General features: G+C 43.2%; 1 protein-coding gene across 1 annotated transcript in view; it reads right to left on the reverse strand.

The window, feature by feature from the left end:
- The window catches only part of CPLX1 (complexin 1), a 102,763-nt gene extending 87,375 nt beyond the window's left edge, over nucleotides 1-15,388 (reverse strand). The window contains exons 1-2 of the mRNA XM_063179739.1: nucleotides 15,132-15,388; nucleotides 14,231-14,333 (exon numbers count right to left, since the gene is read on the reverse strand). Of these exons, the coding sequence (XP_063035809.1) occupies nucleotides 14,231-14,261 (31 nt within the window). The 5' untranslated portion in view covers nucleotides 14,262-14,333; nucleotides 15,132-15,388. The remainder of the gene's footprint in view (nucleotides 1-14,230; nucleotides 14,334-15,131) is intronic.
- Between the last annotated feature and the right edge of the window lie 485 nt (nucleotides 15,389-15,873).

Raw genomic sequence — 15,873 nt, forward strand, 5'->3', positions numbered from 1 at the left:
GGCACAGAAAAGAATATGAAATCATGTGTGTGTCTCAGATACTTTCAAATTTCAATTGGCACTCCAACCATTTGAATTTAAGTGTGGCCTTTTCCATGATGTCAGCCATCTTCAAGACAAGGCCTTCTAGAACTTTCAAGGTCTTCAAATTACATGACTATCTACTATATTCTATGCTATCTCTGATTAATCCCTCTCAAAAGACTAAGAATGCCTTACAAAAATGAACAGCACTTCACTCTTATAAAATATTTGAAGATGGAGCAATGTGATCTTTCTCTTTTGCTCTAAGTGAGCTGTACTTGGAGCAGATCTGGCCCTTGTCATAACCAATGAACTCAGTCCTCAGCCTTGTACACTGTCTCCCAGAATATCTGCATACTGCTTCCTTACTAGCCCACTCCTTCCTGATGGGGAAGTTCAGCGCAAATGCAAGAAGGAGGATTTCCAAAGGCCCTTGTCCATCTCTGATCCCTGAGAAAGTTCTTACCGTCCAAGATATGAAAAGAAGATTTTGCCATAGATGGACACTTCTTTCCTGTTTTGCTGAAGCCAAATGGGAATCCAGGCAGATAAGGAGAGCAGCCACCTCATACTGCAGAGAACAAACTCTCCAGCTCTGAGATGGCTTTCAAAAACTGAGCAGCAAGACACTGCAGCTTAAATTAGGTAATGCGATTTTCAGAAGAGGTAGGGGTTGGCTTCCCCTATTCTGCCATCAAGAAATGTATTTACAGAATCAGCTTTCCCCACTGACAGAGACAGAAGTAACAGCAGAATTCCCATTGCTTTATTTCACCTGGTTAAGTCATCATGCTTGAATGTGCAGGAGGCAACAGTGGTGCCATAACACAGCAACCAGCCACACACAGCATCCAGCCCAAAGAGAAGCCAAGATCCTGGCACCTGGAGTCCCTGCATAAATCTGATGCTGGGTTCTAACCACAACTTCATCCCTGCTGCAGATACCTCCCCAGAGATATTTGCCTAGAAATGTAATTCTACATGTCTTCAGAGTTTATGGGTTCTTATTGGATCCTTTCCCTCTTTAAACTTCATGGGAAGAGGAATTTTACTTTCCAGATTACCCTGCACTGAACAGATTTGCTTTTGGTTTGTTCCCTGGGCCTAAGTGAGGGGAGAGAATAGATGAGGAAATTTACACAACACTAAGCCAATATCATTTTTCATTAACTATAGTGTTTTTAGCATGGAACCACATGCTACATGGCTGTCATTAACTTAAAGGGTAATTTTATTACCAAAGATTGCAGTATGGGAGCTCCTCCTACCTGGATGACTTATTTACCCTCCTAATGCCTCTAATGATTTATCAGAAAATTTGCACTGCATGAAAGTTATAAATAATGCAAAAGTGCCAATGTGTTTCATGTATTCACTTCAAACAAAATATTAACCATGCTGACCTTGCATTTACTGACGGTGGACCTCTTTTGGATTTAAAGCTTATTTCAAATCTTCCATAAACTAGACTATAACCTTTTTTTTTCTTGCCATTAAATGTACACCTTTTCATATAATCACTTTTGCATTCCATACCACCAGTCAAGGCTACTGTGAAATATCTGTCACCCAAAACCTACTAAACCAAATGTTTGTCACTTAATCCTAATCATAATTTACAGTTAACTAGTAAGGCAAAAAATAAATTACTTTATCAGCTCCACTCTTTTTACATCTGCTTTATTCCCAACTGTAACATAACCCGTTATAACTGAGTTGCAGTTTAATCAACTAAGTGGGCCACCCTGTGAGGAAAAACAGAGGGAAAAAAAAAAAAAAGGAAAAGAGGAAAAAAAAGGAAGAAAGAATCTAGGTCACTCTGTTCTGAAGACAGCAAAATAGATAATTGCTTCACTCCACAGCATCCATGCTGCACTTGAGGTATGTTTGAGATCTTATGTAACTAATACCATCCCTAGGTTAGCCAGACCATCCCTAATAACATGCCATAAATATCTCTTCCATGCACATGAAGGTGATGGATCTGACTTAGCCTTTTCAGACTGTGTTAAAACAAGAAATATTCCAAGCCAGAGATTTTGAGGGGAATTTTGTGAGCTTTTAAGAGGAAGAAAACCCCTTTGATTATTTCATTTGCATCTGCAAGAAATTAATAAAAATGCCAAGTCTTCAGCTGCTGTAGATTGACAGATCTCTGTCAAGGAAGCCAGCTGAAATTTCTAAATCACATTATGCTGTATCAAAGAGGTGCCTGTGAGTGCTCGGGACAATGCTGTGTAGAATACAGCACTGAGTTTCCCTGGCCACCCAGAGATCATCCCTGTTGGGCTAGATTAGTTCTACTGTCTTTTAGTTAGAACTGATTTTTGAGCACATAAAAATGACCCAGTATAGAAGGATCTTCTACAGTACAAAGCAAAACATACACTAAAGTGATGTCTAAATAAAAAACAGACAAATAACTACATAAGAGCCAATAATAAGACAGGAAGTTTGTAACAGTGAGAAAAAATTAAGGTGTGCTGTTAATTCAGGGCAGCCAGGCCACAACAGTCAACTGGAGTAAAAACAGGATTGAAACTGACATACTCTACATTTAAACCAGGAAGAGGATTCCCTATGTGAAGCAAAGTCAAAACTTTGCACTTTGACTTCATTTTCCTGTGTGGAAACAGAACATTCTTGTTTGTGGTTGTGGTTGAGAGAATGCCTTTTACCCAACTACTTTAAGCAACTGTTATTGCATCTGCTTGCACAGCAGGAGCACATGCAACTGTTTTGGAGCAGAGGTGCTGAGTACCAGGCAGAAGGAGTAACACCTGTAAAGTTCTACCAGACGACATTCAAAACACAAAACCAGAAGTGCCAATCAAGCACCTCAGCCATGAGGCAAGTCATTGTGTCCTCAACAGGGGATCTCGGGCCACATGACCAAAAAAGGTGTTCAACACCTTGACATGGTGCTCAGAGAGATGTGGGATCTCTGCCTGGCACAATGTTCACTGGCAATATAAGAAGATGCACAATCCAAAGAAAGGGATGGCACATTTGTCCTCTTCCAGAAGCCAATATCTTGCAATGGCAGTGATCTGGCTTTCTACCACTCACCTGTGTGCCCTTGCTGAAGGTTTTGGTTGGGTAGGCACTCTTGAAACAGTCAGGCAATTTGAAGAAGACTTGGTTGAAAAGTTATCAGCCATGGGGAAGGAGCCCAAGGCACCCTCTGAAATTGCTGCCTAGGTAAGAGTGAATTATGGCCTAAGCCATACTGTAATGTGAGCCTGAATCTGGAATATTGAGATAGCAGAGAGCAGGTGACAAACTATGGGGCATATCTGAGTCTAAAAATCAGGAAAGTAGTAAATATTGATACTGAGGAAAATGTAACATCTTAGTTTAGGACAACTGTTAAAAACCAGGAAGGGGTCCTAGAGAAACACCTAATTCTTAAATTACTTTCATCTCAACAGAAGTATAAAACCATCAATTACCAAATCCATTGAAAATAGCTGTTTCCATGTAAATCGCAGGTAGAAGTCACCATGAAGGGAATTTCAAGCTATGCTTGTAATATGAAACTCAAAACTCTTACCTGGGCTGAAACACCACAGTTGGAAAGATATCCAGTATAGTCATCTTTTCTAGAAATTAATTTGTAAATGCACCAAGTCCTTTGAAACAAAATTACTTTTAATCTGAATCCAAAAGCTGATTTCAAATCATCCATGAGCATGGACATAATATAGCTGGCAAACCTCTTCTGTTATACAAACACAAAGGGGCTAAAATGTTTTCAGAAAAGGGAAAATTTACCACAGCTCTGTAACTAATTCACCTAGAGGAACACAATGCTGGTTCCCACTAAGCTGGGTTTGCATTCTAACACCATTAGATGTCATCACAGACTGGAAAAAACCAAAATTTAGTGTAAAAACTAAACCACTTTTTAGGCAAATTCTGTTATTATGAACAATCTGACAAGTCAAGACTCAAAGACATGAACTCCCTATTGAGGCACTCAGGATCAATAATTATTTCCTGCCTCACTGGCCCTACCTCTCTGAGCAGGTACAATTATTGCAAATGCACCCAAGACTCAGCTTCCATTTCTTCCTGCTTGCTGCAGCAGGAGGATTTCCCAGAGAGAGCATCTCTCTTCTCTCCCACAAGTCAAGCGACACTAATTACTGACTCAAGGATGCTCATGGCCAATTTATTCACATTATCCTTTTACCAATATTGTCCCTCACATTAAGTAGTTCTTCCTTCACTGCAGTGTTCACCTCTCTCATGTATTTAGAGGAGTAGCGGTGTCCCTGCTTAACCTTTTTCCTCAGCATTTTAATCTATCTCCATGTAATTATAAATTTCCTTTCATGCACCTTTTATTCTTGTCTTTTTGCAGCCTGGGTGACATGGAACAGAAACGTCTGATATTTAAAGGAAAATACAGAAGTGAAAGATGCACTTGTCAAGAAAAGTTTTTAAATACACTAAATTCAAACAAAGAAACAAACAAAAACACAAATCAAAATTTAAAAATACTCATCTGTTTCTAATGAAATTAATATTTTTTCTAAATATCATTCCAATCACTTTTATTCCAGCTACAACTGTATAGAGGAGGAACTATACACATATATAGGCAAAATCTCTGAGTACTTTCTCCTTCTCTTCAGTTTTTTTACTTGTATTCTGTTCGGGATTTTTTTTAATTTTGGATTTAAAAAATCTGAAGGAAACTACAAAGAGAAATCTAATTCACAAAGAGCAAAACACTTCACTCAGACTCAAGGAAGAGTAGCATGCATAAACTTAACTTCAACATAAAGTAAATAACTGCCAGAGATTAAAAAATACATTGGTTTGGACATGATGTCTTAGTCTCAGGTAGTCTTTCATGCTTGCAAGATGCCTTCTTTACTTGATTGCTGAGAAAAAAAAACAAACTTAGGTGTTTAAAAGATTTTTATTAAAAACAAAAATCTACACAGCCTTAGTAAAACCTTTCCAAAGTCCCCTTGCAAATTAAGATTTTGATTAATATATGCATTTTCAAAGAATTAAAGAGACAGACACACCTAGGACTGGCACTGGAACAGAGGCCAGGCAATCCCATCCAATTCCAGCCCCTTCACGCAGTGTGCAGAAAGTTTCACACTATACTCAGTAACACCATGGCACTGAAGTAGAAACAGCAAGAAAGTTTCATTGCCAATATCAAGTCAAGGACAAATTTTCAAATCCATTAAGTCCAGAAGTTCAGCTCTGTCTAGCACTAAGAAGCAGAAGGAGTGATAGAAGGACAGAAGAATAGTGTTCATTTCCCATGAAGGCAAGGGCAGTTCTCAGAGCTGAGCATATGTCTAGTTGAGTCTGTTGTTTTCCTGGGATAATGGTGTCCTGTAATGCTTTCTATGCAAGGAGACTGGGAAAGACACCATTTAACACAGAGATCAAGTGACCTTCCCAAGCACACCCAGGGTTCTCCCATAGACAACGCCAGTAACTGAGACAACCATCTCACACTCAGTTATCTTCTACAGAAGGTTCAAATGTCTTTTCTGCTGGTCAAATTTGCCTGAGCTCACCAGCAAAAACAAAAAAAAATGAGATAGAGCCAGGGACACAGAGACATGGCAGTTCAACTATTTGTCATCACAGGCATTGACACACATTTCTTTCCCATCCTTTTTCCTTTAATTGTTGTCTGCCTTCCCCTTCATTGCTCTAATTCTCTCAGGAGACTGAAGTTATCAAAACAGCTCCATCATTCCCCACTTGTATTTTTTTTGTTTGTTTGTTTCTTCCCTTATTTTCCACAGAAGGTAATTCACATACATTTGAATCCCAAATTTATGCTTATGTTGTTGTATGTTTGACATTCCTTCAAGGTCAGTATCAATGCAAATAAGCCACGAGACTCAAATAATGATACAAAAATGTAAGCAGCTACTAAGCAGATTCATTCTTGTAGGTAATGACAAATTCAAATTGCAAAAAGATGCACTAAGTCAGCAGATTAAATTTGTTGTTTGTATTAATGCACTTCTGCAGTGAGAGCATCCACCCAACTCAAAAACAGCTTATTTAAAAATACAGGAGAGAGTGGAACAAAAAAACAATCCTCAAATTGCACAGGGCGGTTGTCAATTTGTCTGCAGCAGAGAGACCCAATTTGTTTGAAGTATTTTGTTTCTGATATGCACTGTGATTTGTACCAGTGACAGACCACTAGTAGCCTTGGCCATGTCTGTAATTGTAACTGTTACCCTTTAGCAAACCACATGAGCATCTGTTCAGCAATCAGTTGAAATTTTCAGCCTTCTCAGCAATGTTCTACATCCTGAGACACGTACTCCAGACCCAAAAACTAACCTGAGAGAAACATAACTGACTATTCCAAGCTCTCACAATCAGACTGTACGTGAGAAAGTATGATGGCAAGCAGAAAAAGTGCTCAAAGCAGTAAGTTAGCAAATGTTTAAGGTGCTGTGTTGCCGTGTTCAAGCAATTTATTTCAGCACATGGAATGAATATACAAAGGCAGCACAGAGGTGCAGCCTCACCTCAAAGAAGACCATCCAATGCTAAGGCAAAGTACTTTCTGCCCCACCACTGAAAGAGAAGCAGAGACACAGAATTTGGAAGAGCCTTCAGGATGCTGCTGAGGGTCTTTATGGCTGTTGGAAGTGGGCACAGAAACTCTGCAGCTTTGATGGGCTAGCCAGTTACCACTTCATGAACCATATCCTCTCTCCAATGGCCTGAAAAACTATGAATTCTCACCCCAGGTAACACTAGAGCCCGTATTTGTGTCGGACTCTCAGCATCAATGTCTGTTCTCTCTGTTGTCTGAACACTATCACAAAGTTCAGAGAAGGGACCTTGACCATGAAACAGAAGAACATGCCTTTTGCATGTAGCCCTCTGATACGAGACAAGCCAGTGGCAAAACACTACAGACCTGTCCCTTTCTTTCTGCCAGCCTTCCCTGTTTATTGCTACTCCTCTTCCAGGCTTCCTCAACAATTTGGCAGATTTCAAACACTGCTGGAGGACTTCTCATCTCCATTCAATTGCTACATGAAATTTCCTGTGATAGCATCTTGTTTTCTGTTGTGGCATCTTCCCAAAGTTTTCAGGGTGGATTTTTTTGTTGTTGCCTCTCATTCCTGTAATGGCAGGATGCCTGTCTTCCCTTAGTGGAGTGTCTGCAGAGGTTACTCAGAGATTTTGGAGCCCTGTACTTACTGCAGTGCTGACAAATACAGACCATACAGTCTTGACTTCACTCAGCAAGACTTCTACACCCAGGCAGCCTTCATAGATTTCATTTCACAGCTTTATGAATTCAAACCTTACCCTTCTAGTCAGAGAAGAAAGCCCTTCCATGTACATCAGCCTTCATAGACATCAGTATTCTCTTATGTCTGTGCTTTCGCCAGCACATGAGCAAGTGAGTAGGTCTCCACAGCTAACAGCTGAACTACATGCTGAACTTCCCTCTCCTTAAGAACCAACACAAATGCAAGCCAGTAGCTTATATTTGGAGCATCCCATTTCACCAGGAAGATCTCAGTAACTGTAATACATCATCCATTAGGCTCCTGCCCAGATCCAAATCCACTGCTGCAGACAGTATTTCCTATGCAACGCAGGCTAAAATTTCAGCACTGACAAATCCTATTTGCGCCAAAACCCTGCAGCTGGCAAGAAACCACCACTTTGCTTCTATTATGGAAGGTAAAGAAAGAGAAGAGTCAGAAAGATGCAGGTATACAGCAACAGATATTAGAAGCAAAAGCATGCAGACCTTCCTTCAAGTGGACAGAAAAACAAAGGAGAAGAATCCTTTTTTCTGCCATGTATAAATTCTAGACAGACTACTTAACATATGTGAAATTTTGTTATTTCTCCCTCTCCGGGAGAGAAAACTTCCTGGTTATCCGTGTCACTCCAGTCCAAGCGGGCTTTTGACAAGCAGATAGCCTGCAGCACAAATCTTAGTTAAGCTCTTTGTGGCCCACCTCTACAACCAGCTGAAGGTTGCACATTTCCTCCAAGGATACTTCAGTAAGCACACTGCTCACAGTGCCTGCTTGCAAGTAAGACAAACATAAGAAAAATCCCAGCAGACACAAGGGAAAGCTTTGTGTGATTCTAACAGCAACAGGCCAAACAGAGGCAAGCAAATATAAAAGGAAGCTTTCTCCAGAAAAGAACAGGGAAAATGCACCAGGTCAGTTTTTCATCTCCTGGTTTGGATCATGGATACAATAAATCAGCTGACCATCACTGTAGTTGTTTCTCTGGTATCATCTCAACAGCAACCATTTGCTTCCTTGGAAAACATCTTGCAACTTAATCAAATTTCTCAAAGAAAATCTCTTTGCCACCAGTTTACATTAGGGAAAAAAAACACTTTAAATACTATTCCTTGTGAAAAATGTATGCCGCCTACCCCAGGTTCCTGCCTCCTATCACTGGATCCCAAGAAGAAGGGATCAGCACCTCCCTCCCCACTTCCTCTCTTCAAAAAGCTGTAGAGAGCAATGAGGTGACCCCTCTGCCTCCTTTTCTCCAAAAGAGAAAACCCAGGTCCTTAGCCACTGCTCAGAAGACATTCATTCCAGCCCTTTCACCAGTGTTTTTGCCCTCCTCTGGATGTATTCAATGCTTTTAAAACTATTTTTAATTTGTGGGGCCCAGAATTATACACAACACAGGTGGAAGTTATCTGAGAATGAAAGTAAGTGGCCTCCCAACACCTACCACATGCTACAGTGGTCTTGAGATGTCATGTCTCTGGTCAGATTCTCCAGTCTTTGTAATTTGGATGCATCTGACTGCAAAATGAAAGACCTCATGCGTTAAATGTTTCAAGGATTACAGACAAGAGACCTCAGAAGTCAATACCAGCACTATTTGTTAGCATTAGGACTTGCAGTTTTGTATTACAGTTTCTGTCCTGCTCCGGAACTTCACACTTTAACATGAGCAGTGGAGCACAGCCCAGTTGATGCATGAGGTCCCAGTGCAGCACAGGGGCTCAGCAGAGAAGTGGAAATGTGAGAAACAAGAGAGTGAGTTGGAGAAGGAGAACACAGAAACCCCTGTGTTCCACCCTGAACTGTATTGCCTGTATTGCCTTTGACTGCACTCAATCTTGCTAACTTCTGCAGGAAAAATTAAGGACTTAATTCTCACTTCACACGCTACTGAAGTCAGGCAAATGCAGCAGTAGAATATACAGAAGATCACTGCTAAGATGTAGAACACTAGTGTGGTTTTCATTCAGGCTTATCTGGCATTCACACACCCTCACGTCTTCCCTAATGTAAGCTTAGCACAGGAGCTGCTCTTTCAGAGCTTAAGTCACACAGTGACTTAAATCCCATTATCTTCATGAGGGCTTGGATCTCTGTCTGTCTTCAAGAACAAGGGGACTCCCTCTGGTCTGTGTTTTGTGATATATCCAGCTGAAACAAGGCTCTGGTAAGGGACTGAAGTAGGCAGTGCCCCGCTGCTGGCATGTTACAGATGGCAATCTGGTTGCATTTGTCTTGTGCCTATAGTAGTTTAAGAATCCTTCTGAACCAAAAAAAGTGTCCACTGATTCTTGACAGAAGAAGCAGATGGGAAGCAGAAATCCCCACTCTAAACTGCTGCCAATAAATCAGCAAATCATGCCTGTATTATCTATCATAGTGAATATCCAGAAACTCAGAGGTACCACCCTTCCTCCTATTGCAGTTGCACTCCACTATGAATTCAAGGGATGCTGGAAGCATGAAGAAGAAATTTAGACAGTATTATTCATATGCACAGTTACATGTGAAAGGATTTGCATAATTTAGCCACAGGCTGACATTAAAAAAATTCAATATTTAAGGCAGATATTCCAACCTTTTACCATCCAGTTCTTGACATTTCTCCCATTCATAGCAATGAAAGTAGCACATTAAAAGGACTCTGTGCAACATCATATTTAAAGCTACTTTGTGTTCTGTATACCACAATTTCACAATATTCTGGTCTGCAGAATGTTGCTTTCTTCAGTAGGAAAACTCTCTTCAAACACATCATGATCCAACATTCCAGCAAATTCTCCTCACTTTCCATAGGTTTCCTCTTTTCATTTTCATAAGAAAATATCTCAGACCCTGGCCCTCAAATCACCCAGTAACAGAATGACACCCAGAATATCTTCATGAAGTTCATTGTCTTTTATTTCAAACCAGTTTCCCTACTTGTCCAAGCCAGCAGTGACAGAGGAAGTGATACAGTGTAGTACAGCTTGGGAGTCAGGTGTTTGTGCACAATTTGCTTTCACTCAAAGTTAGCAAGAAATAAGCAATACACAGTGAAAAGTATTATAGCTTAACTTCTTCAGGACCCATTCCAGATCCTCCAGTTCCTGCTCTCTCCTGGGAAATCATACACATTGGTCATTATAACACTAGCCCAGCTGTGACCTGGCTTGGCAAAGAGCACTTCTAATGTAAAATACAGTCATGAAATGATTCTTATTGTCTTCATTTAAAGAACTGTCACAGGAACAGCAAAGTGACAAATCACCCTGGCTCCACACCTCTGTCGATGTCTGTGATGTAGCAGGGTCGGAGGTACAAAATATTCCCTTGCTGTTACTTATGTGGCAGAAGAAGCAGCAATTTTAAGCCTTTAACCTCTTGCTACTTTCTTCTCGTTTTACACAACTAATAAAGAACATTACTTCTCCATGGCTTCTGTCACTGTCAGACAATAAATAAATAGTGTGATTTCCATATAGGGTGTTGAAAGGTCTGAGAAGCACAAAAAGGAAAAAAAAAAAAAAAAGCAACAGAAGGAAACCAGCCAAATAACCTACTATTTTGTACTGTTTTTCCTGGACCACAGTCCCGACTGCTAATGCTCACTCTCTTGCTAATGAAAGAGTCAAGAATTTTGCCATGAAGAGGCCATGGATTTAAAAAGACACATTTCAAGCTGGTCAACCTTCAGGCAGAAACTCTGCTGCCAACACAGCAGCAAAATCCCAGTGCTGGCACAGCAGAGGATGACCTTCCACTGCACAGACACAGCAGACTTCTGCACACCCTCTTTTAACAACTAGACCAGGAAAGGACACATTCTACCTCAGCAATACAGTAACTGTCAAACTGATTTCACAAAACCTAAATACCCTCATCAAACCTTCAAACAAAGCAACTTGTCACCACATAACTGACTTTCCTTGGCTGCGAACTTAGCTCACCTACCCTTCAAAACAACTCATTGCCTTCCTCCCCTATGGGCAAAACTCCAAGGAAAAGCAAATCTGATCATTCTATGCCATTAGAGACAAGACTAATATCTTCAACGTTTGCTTCAAAGGCAATGGCAAAACCCCCACAGAAGCATTCTGCTAAGGTTCGTGCTACTGCTAATTAGCAGAATGAGACCTCATCTTCCTCAACAAGGTGAGTGAGGAGGTAGGAGAATGATGTTTTTCTATCAGTACCCTATTTGACCACTCCCAAAGACAAAACCTGGTTCCAAACTCCTCCAATGCTTCAGAGATCTGCATAATCTTGTACACTAGAGAAAGGTCAAAAGCAACCACCTGCAAATAGACTTCCAGGCTCTTAGCTATCAAAAGGTCTGGCCTAAGCTTCATTTTAGGGCTGTACGCTGGGAAGAAAAAAAATTACTTATGAAAATTACATAACCATTATGCTCTGTCAAGGACATCCAACTGGCCCTCAGATGGTGAATTTTCACCATCTGAGATAGCTGAAGGGTTAAGCTACCTTAGCTGTAGGTGTTCAGCAAGCAGAATCTACAGCAGGTCTGATTCTGTATAGAGGGGACATAATGACAAAATTGCAGTATTTTTTTCTTTCTTCCCAGAATGCCATAAGAGATTATGAGAATGGTATAAGAACTTTTGCACCATTCAAAAAATCCTATCAAACAGAAGAATGAATTCAGAGGTGTTCTGGGAAAAGCCATATTAAAGTAAAATCAAAGAGCTATGAAATCCACCCAAAGACCTCCCAGAAAGTGAGGATAACAAAAATGGTCACTAGCAGATCAGACCACATCCTACCCAAAGCAAGCCTATCAACTAGAGGTTTGGTGCTCTGCTCAGTTTGACCATCCTTGTGGACACAATTCACAGATTATTCTGAGCTGGAAGGGGACCCAGAAGGATCATTGAGTCCAACCCTTAAGTAAATCTCCCTTTGGATATCAGAACTGGCAAACAGAAAGGGTTCTGGCCTCAAAACTAAGGAATCAAACTATAACCTTTAGTCCTAAGTTTGCTGTGCCAGCCTGGCCAACTTGGACGATTTGCATCAGCTTGGGCTTTAACTCCAGGGAGAAACCAGTGTCCAAAACCACCTTTATTTTCAGTATTATATTTGCACTGGGAGATCTTGTTTTATCTTACTGAAACTATTTGTAGTTTAAAAATAGGACTCTGCTTAATGAATTATCATTTCCTGGATTTTACCACTCTGCAGAGACTTCTCCTTTATTGAGTAAGTGGGTAAGTTCCAGACACATTAAGTCATCTGGCAAAGAGCTTGGTGCCCTGGACAGCATCTTAACAGACATCAGGAGCTCAGACTTCACTAAAAGATGCTTTTTGAATTTACCTTCTCAGAAAGTCCTATTATCATACAAATCCTGATCTTGGCATGCAACATCTTGTTAGAATGAAGGTCTGCCCAGGGTGAATGCTGTTAAACACAGGAGACAGTGCTTCCAGCTCATGTTAAGTCACCAAGCAGCAGAAGAAAGCAGCCATCATAGATGTTATTCCTTTGCTGCAGCCCGCCTGCCCCCACCTTTAACTGCAGTCTGTAAGCAGTTATTTCCCTTTACTGGATTCATGGATCTCCAGCTGTACTGGCTGTATCTCCAGTTTGCAAGTACATTAGTTCAATTCTGTGCAACCCTGCACTACAGCAAACAGTGCAAAGCCTTCACATCTTAACACTAATTCCCTTCAAAACAGGCACCGAAGAGTGAAATGAAACACAGCACTGCTACCACACAAACCGCTACCTTCTCACATAGATGTCTTCATACCTCACTATTTTGTGCAAACAAATCAGTCCCTTTCTTCTCCAGTTCGATCTCCCTATTCAAAATACCCCAACTAAAACTTTGGTTGTTTCCTCTGTTCTTAACTGTGAAAATCTTGCTCGTCTGGTGAAAAACACCCACCACTTTCAGAGATTAAAACATTATTTCTGTGTCATGGGATAGAGTCCTGCAGTAAACGTTGAAGTTGTATATGACATCAATATCACCACACATTAAACATTTACACAGCCTCATGGTTCTACAGTTACTTCAAAGAAAAAAAGAATGAAAAATGCACACGTGAGATAGAATACAAGAGAGAATTATCAACTTCCTCTGAGGCCAATATTTCAGTTCCCAGCAGCATCCAACATCATCTCAGTGATGCTTAGACTATTGCTTAGACCAAATGTCCAGATCAAGCAGCCTAGAAAGTAACTGTGGCAGAATAAAGGAACATAATTCCCAAATATTTGTTCAGTGTTTTCAATTTCTCCTACACACATCCCTAATTTTTCTATTTCACACCATTAGGTTAAAACAATTCCTCACACACATAAGCTAATATACAGAAACCCATAGAAGATTGGCCTTAAATCCAGGTAAAGTGTGTAGGAATACTTTATTATCATTTCCATCCTTATTGTGGTAGTGTTCTTACTAAAATTAACTCTCAAAATATCAGAGACGGAAATTTCTGCACTGGGCATTTTTTGCTCAGGATTTGGCCAGTCTTTGGGGCAAAGATGAAAAAAGGCTTACATACGTAGACAAAATGTCACTCTTTGGGCTTACTCTGCCTAAACCAGTCTTCGTCCTTTATAATACCTGCCTCTGTGACATGGCATGAAGCAAATCAAGACTTGCACACTGCACAGCAGGATATGCATCCAGGCCCTGGCCCTTGGTCATGCCAGTTAGGGCCAGGACACCCTTTGTGGGAGGTCTCTCTCTGACTTGGGGCTTTGGTCTCTGCTTGTTGCTGCCCTCTCCTGCTCAGACTCTCCAAACGCTCCACTCCGGGATCACGAATCAGTGACAGGTATACTGTTCCAAGTCCTCAATAAGCTACTCCAGGTGCAGACCTACCACAGTAGACCATCCCCTCTCTTTCAGGGTGCAAAGGGGAGGGGTAGGTGGCCCCTTGTTTGCCAATCACACTTACCTCCTAGAGCTTGTTTCATAACAAAATCCATGATTTGTTGCTTGGGGTCCTGCCCACCTTCACACCTCACATGCACAGAGACTGGGAATCCTTGGAAGGCAGCCTGCAAAGAGGCACAATTAAAACAGGAATAGTATCTCTAGGAGAAGAAAAAGCTAATGCCTGATCTTCCTCAGCTCTCTCCCCACAGCCTTACTCCCTTTGTCTGAGTGCAGACAAGTTTCCAGCCCTCCATCCTTTCAGACCCTGCTTTTCTCGACAGGGCACCCGAGGGGCAGAGCTGCATGTTGGCGAGCGGGCAGCGGCTGGGAGGAGTCGGGGATACACGGCGGCTCCCCCAGACCGGGCAAGTGCCCGGCAGCAAGTGCGGAGGACGATGCGGTCCCCTTTCATGGCTTGTTATCTGCGGACGGGCACGAAGGAGTTAAACCTTTGAACTTTCTCGTTTCCCCGCCTGCTTCTCGCCCTCTCGGTTTTCAGAGGGTTTGCTCCGAGGTGGCAGGTCCGCCCGGGACCGCCGAGGGGGCATTTGAAGGTGAAGCGCCCTGCAAGTGCCCGGAGAACAAGCGGGGGATGCTGGGCGATCAGGATGCGGATGCAGTCCGGGTGGCGGGATGGAAAGTCCCCCGCCGGAACCCCTTGGAAAACCCCCAGCGCAATGCCACGGAGGGCTGCACCTCCTCAGGGTGAGCCGGGACGGCTCAAGGTTGAGACCGGCCGGCCCCAGGTGCGGCATAGCCCCGGCTGCTGCATCCCACCCCCCGCCCGACTTCGGCACCGGGTCACGGCCGTGCCAGCACCTGGAGGGACAAGAGCTGTGCCCGTCTCTGTGTGCCCGCACCCCGCCTCTCCTCTCTGCCCTTCCCGGCTCGGCACGGCCCGCCCGCCCCGGCGCCGATACCTCGCTGGGCGGCCGGCGCTGTGCGGAGCCGGGCCGGGCCGGGGCAGGCGGCTGCGGCAGGTGCCGGCTGCTGCGGCTCCTTCGTCTCCCGCGGGCTCCGGCCGGCGCCCGTGTGCCCGAGGGTTGCCGGGGAAGTTGTGGGCGCGGAGCGGGGTAGAAGGAACGAGTCCACAGCTTCTCCCTACTTTTCCCCCGCGCCCCTCTTTTTATCACAGCATTTCCGGACCATCCCACCGACACGGTCCCTCCTTCCTCCTCCCCTCGTTGCGGGAGCTGGACTCTCTCCCTCCCCCTGCCTCCGGCTCCCCCGCCCCTTCCCTGCGCCGCCCTCGCCCCTCGGTGCTCGCCGCCGAGCAGGCCGGCAGCGCTCTCCGATGCCCGCGGAGGGGTGCGTGTGTCCGCCTGCGTGTCCCCCACCCCATCCCCGGCTGTCTCCAGCAACCAGGTGTCCTTGGGCTTTGCCGTGGTGGGAAGGAGGAGTGGCTGCTAGCCCGCTGTTGCATTTTGCAATGGGTTCCTTGCCTCTCCTCGGGAGTCAGTGTGTGTGCCAGGGGAAATCTCTGCAACCACGGCTTCCTGCAAAAGGGGGAGGGTGTGGGAGAGCGTTCTGCATCCTCTGTTCTGAGTCCTTCCCGGAGATCCCCTCTCATTCCCTAGGTTAGAGAACGAGTTAGAGAGGCAAGGAAGAAGACAGGGAGGGAGAAGACTTTCTCCTCCTTCTTGCTTCGCCTCGGATTAACTG

The sequence above is a fragment of the Melospiza melodia genome, chromosome Z (assembly GCF_035770615.1).
Source record: "Melospiza melodia melodia isolate bMelMel2 chromosome Z, bMelMel2.pri, whole genome shotgun sequence".
In the NCBI taxonomy this organism is placed as follows: domain Eukaryota; kingdom Metazoa; phylum Chordata; class Aves; order Passeriformes; family Passerellidae; genus Melospiza; species Melospiza melodia.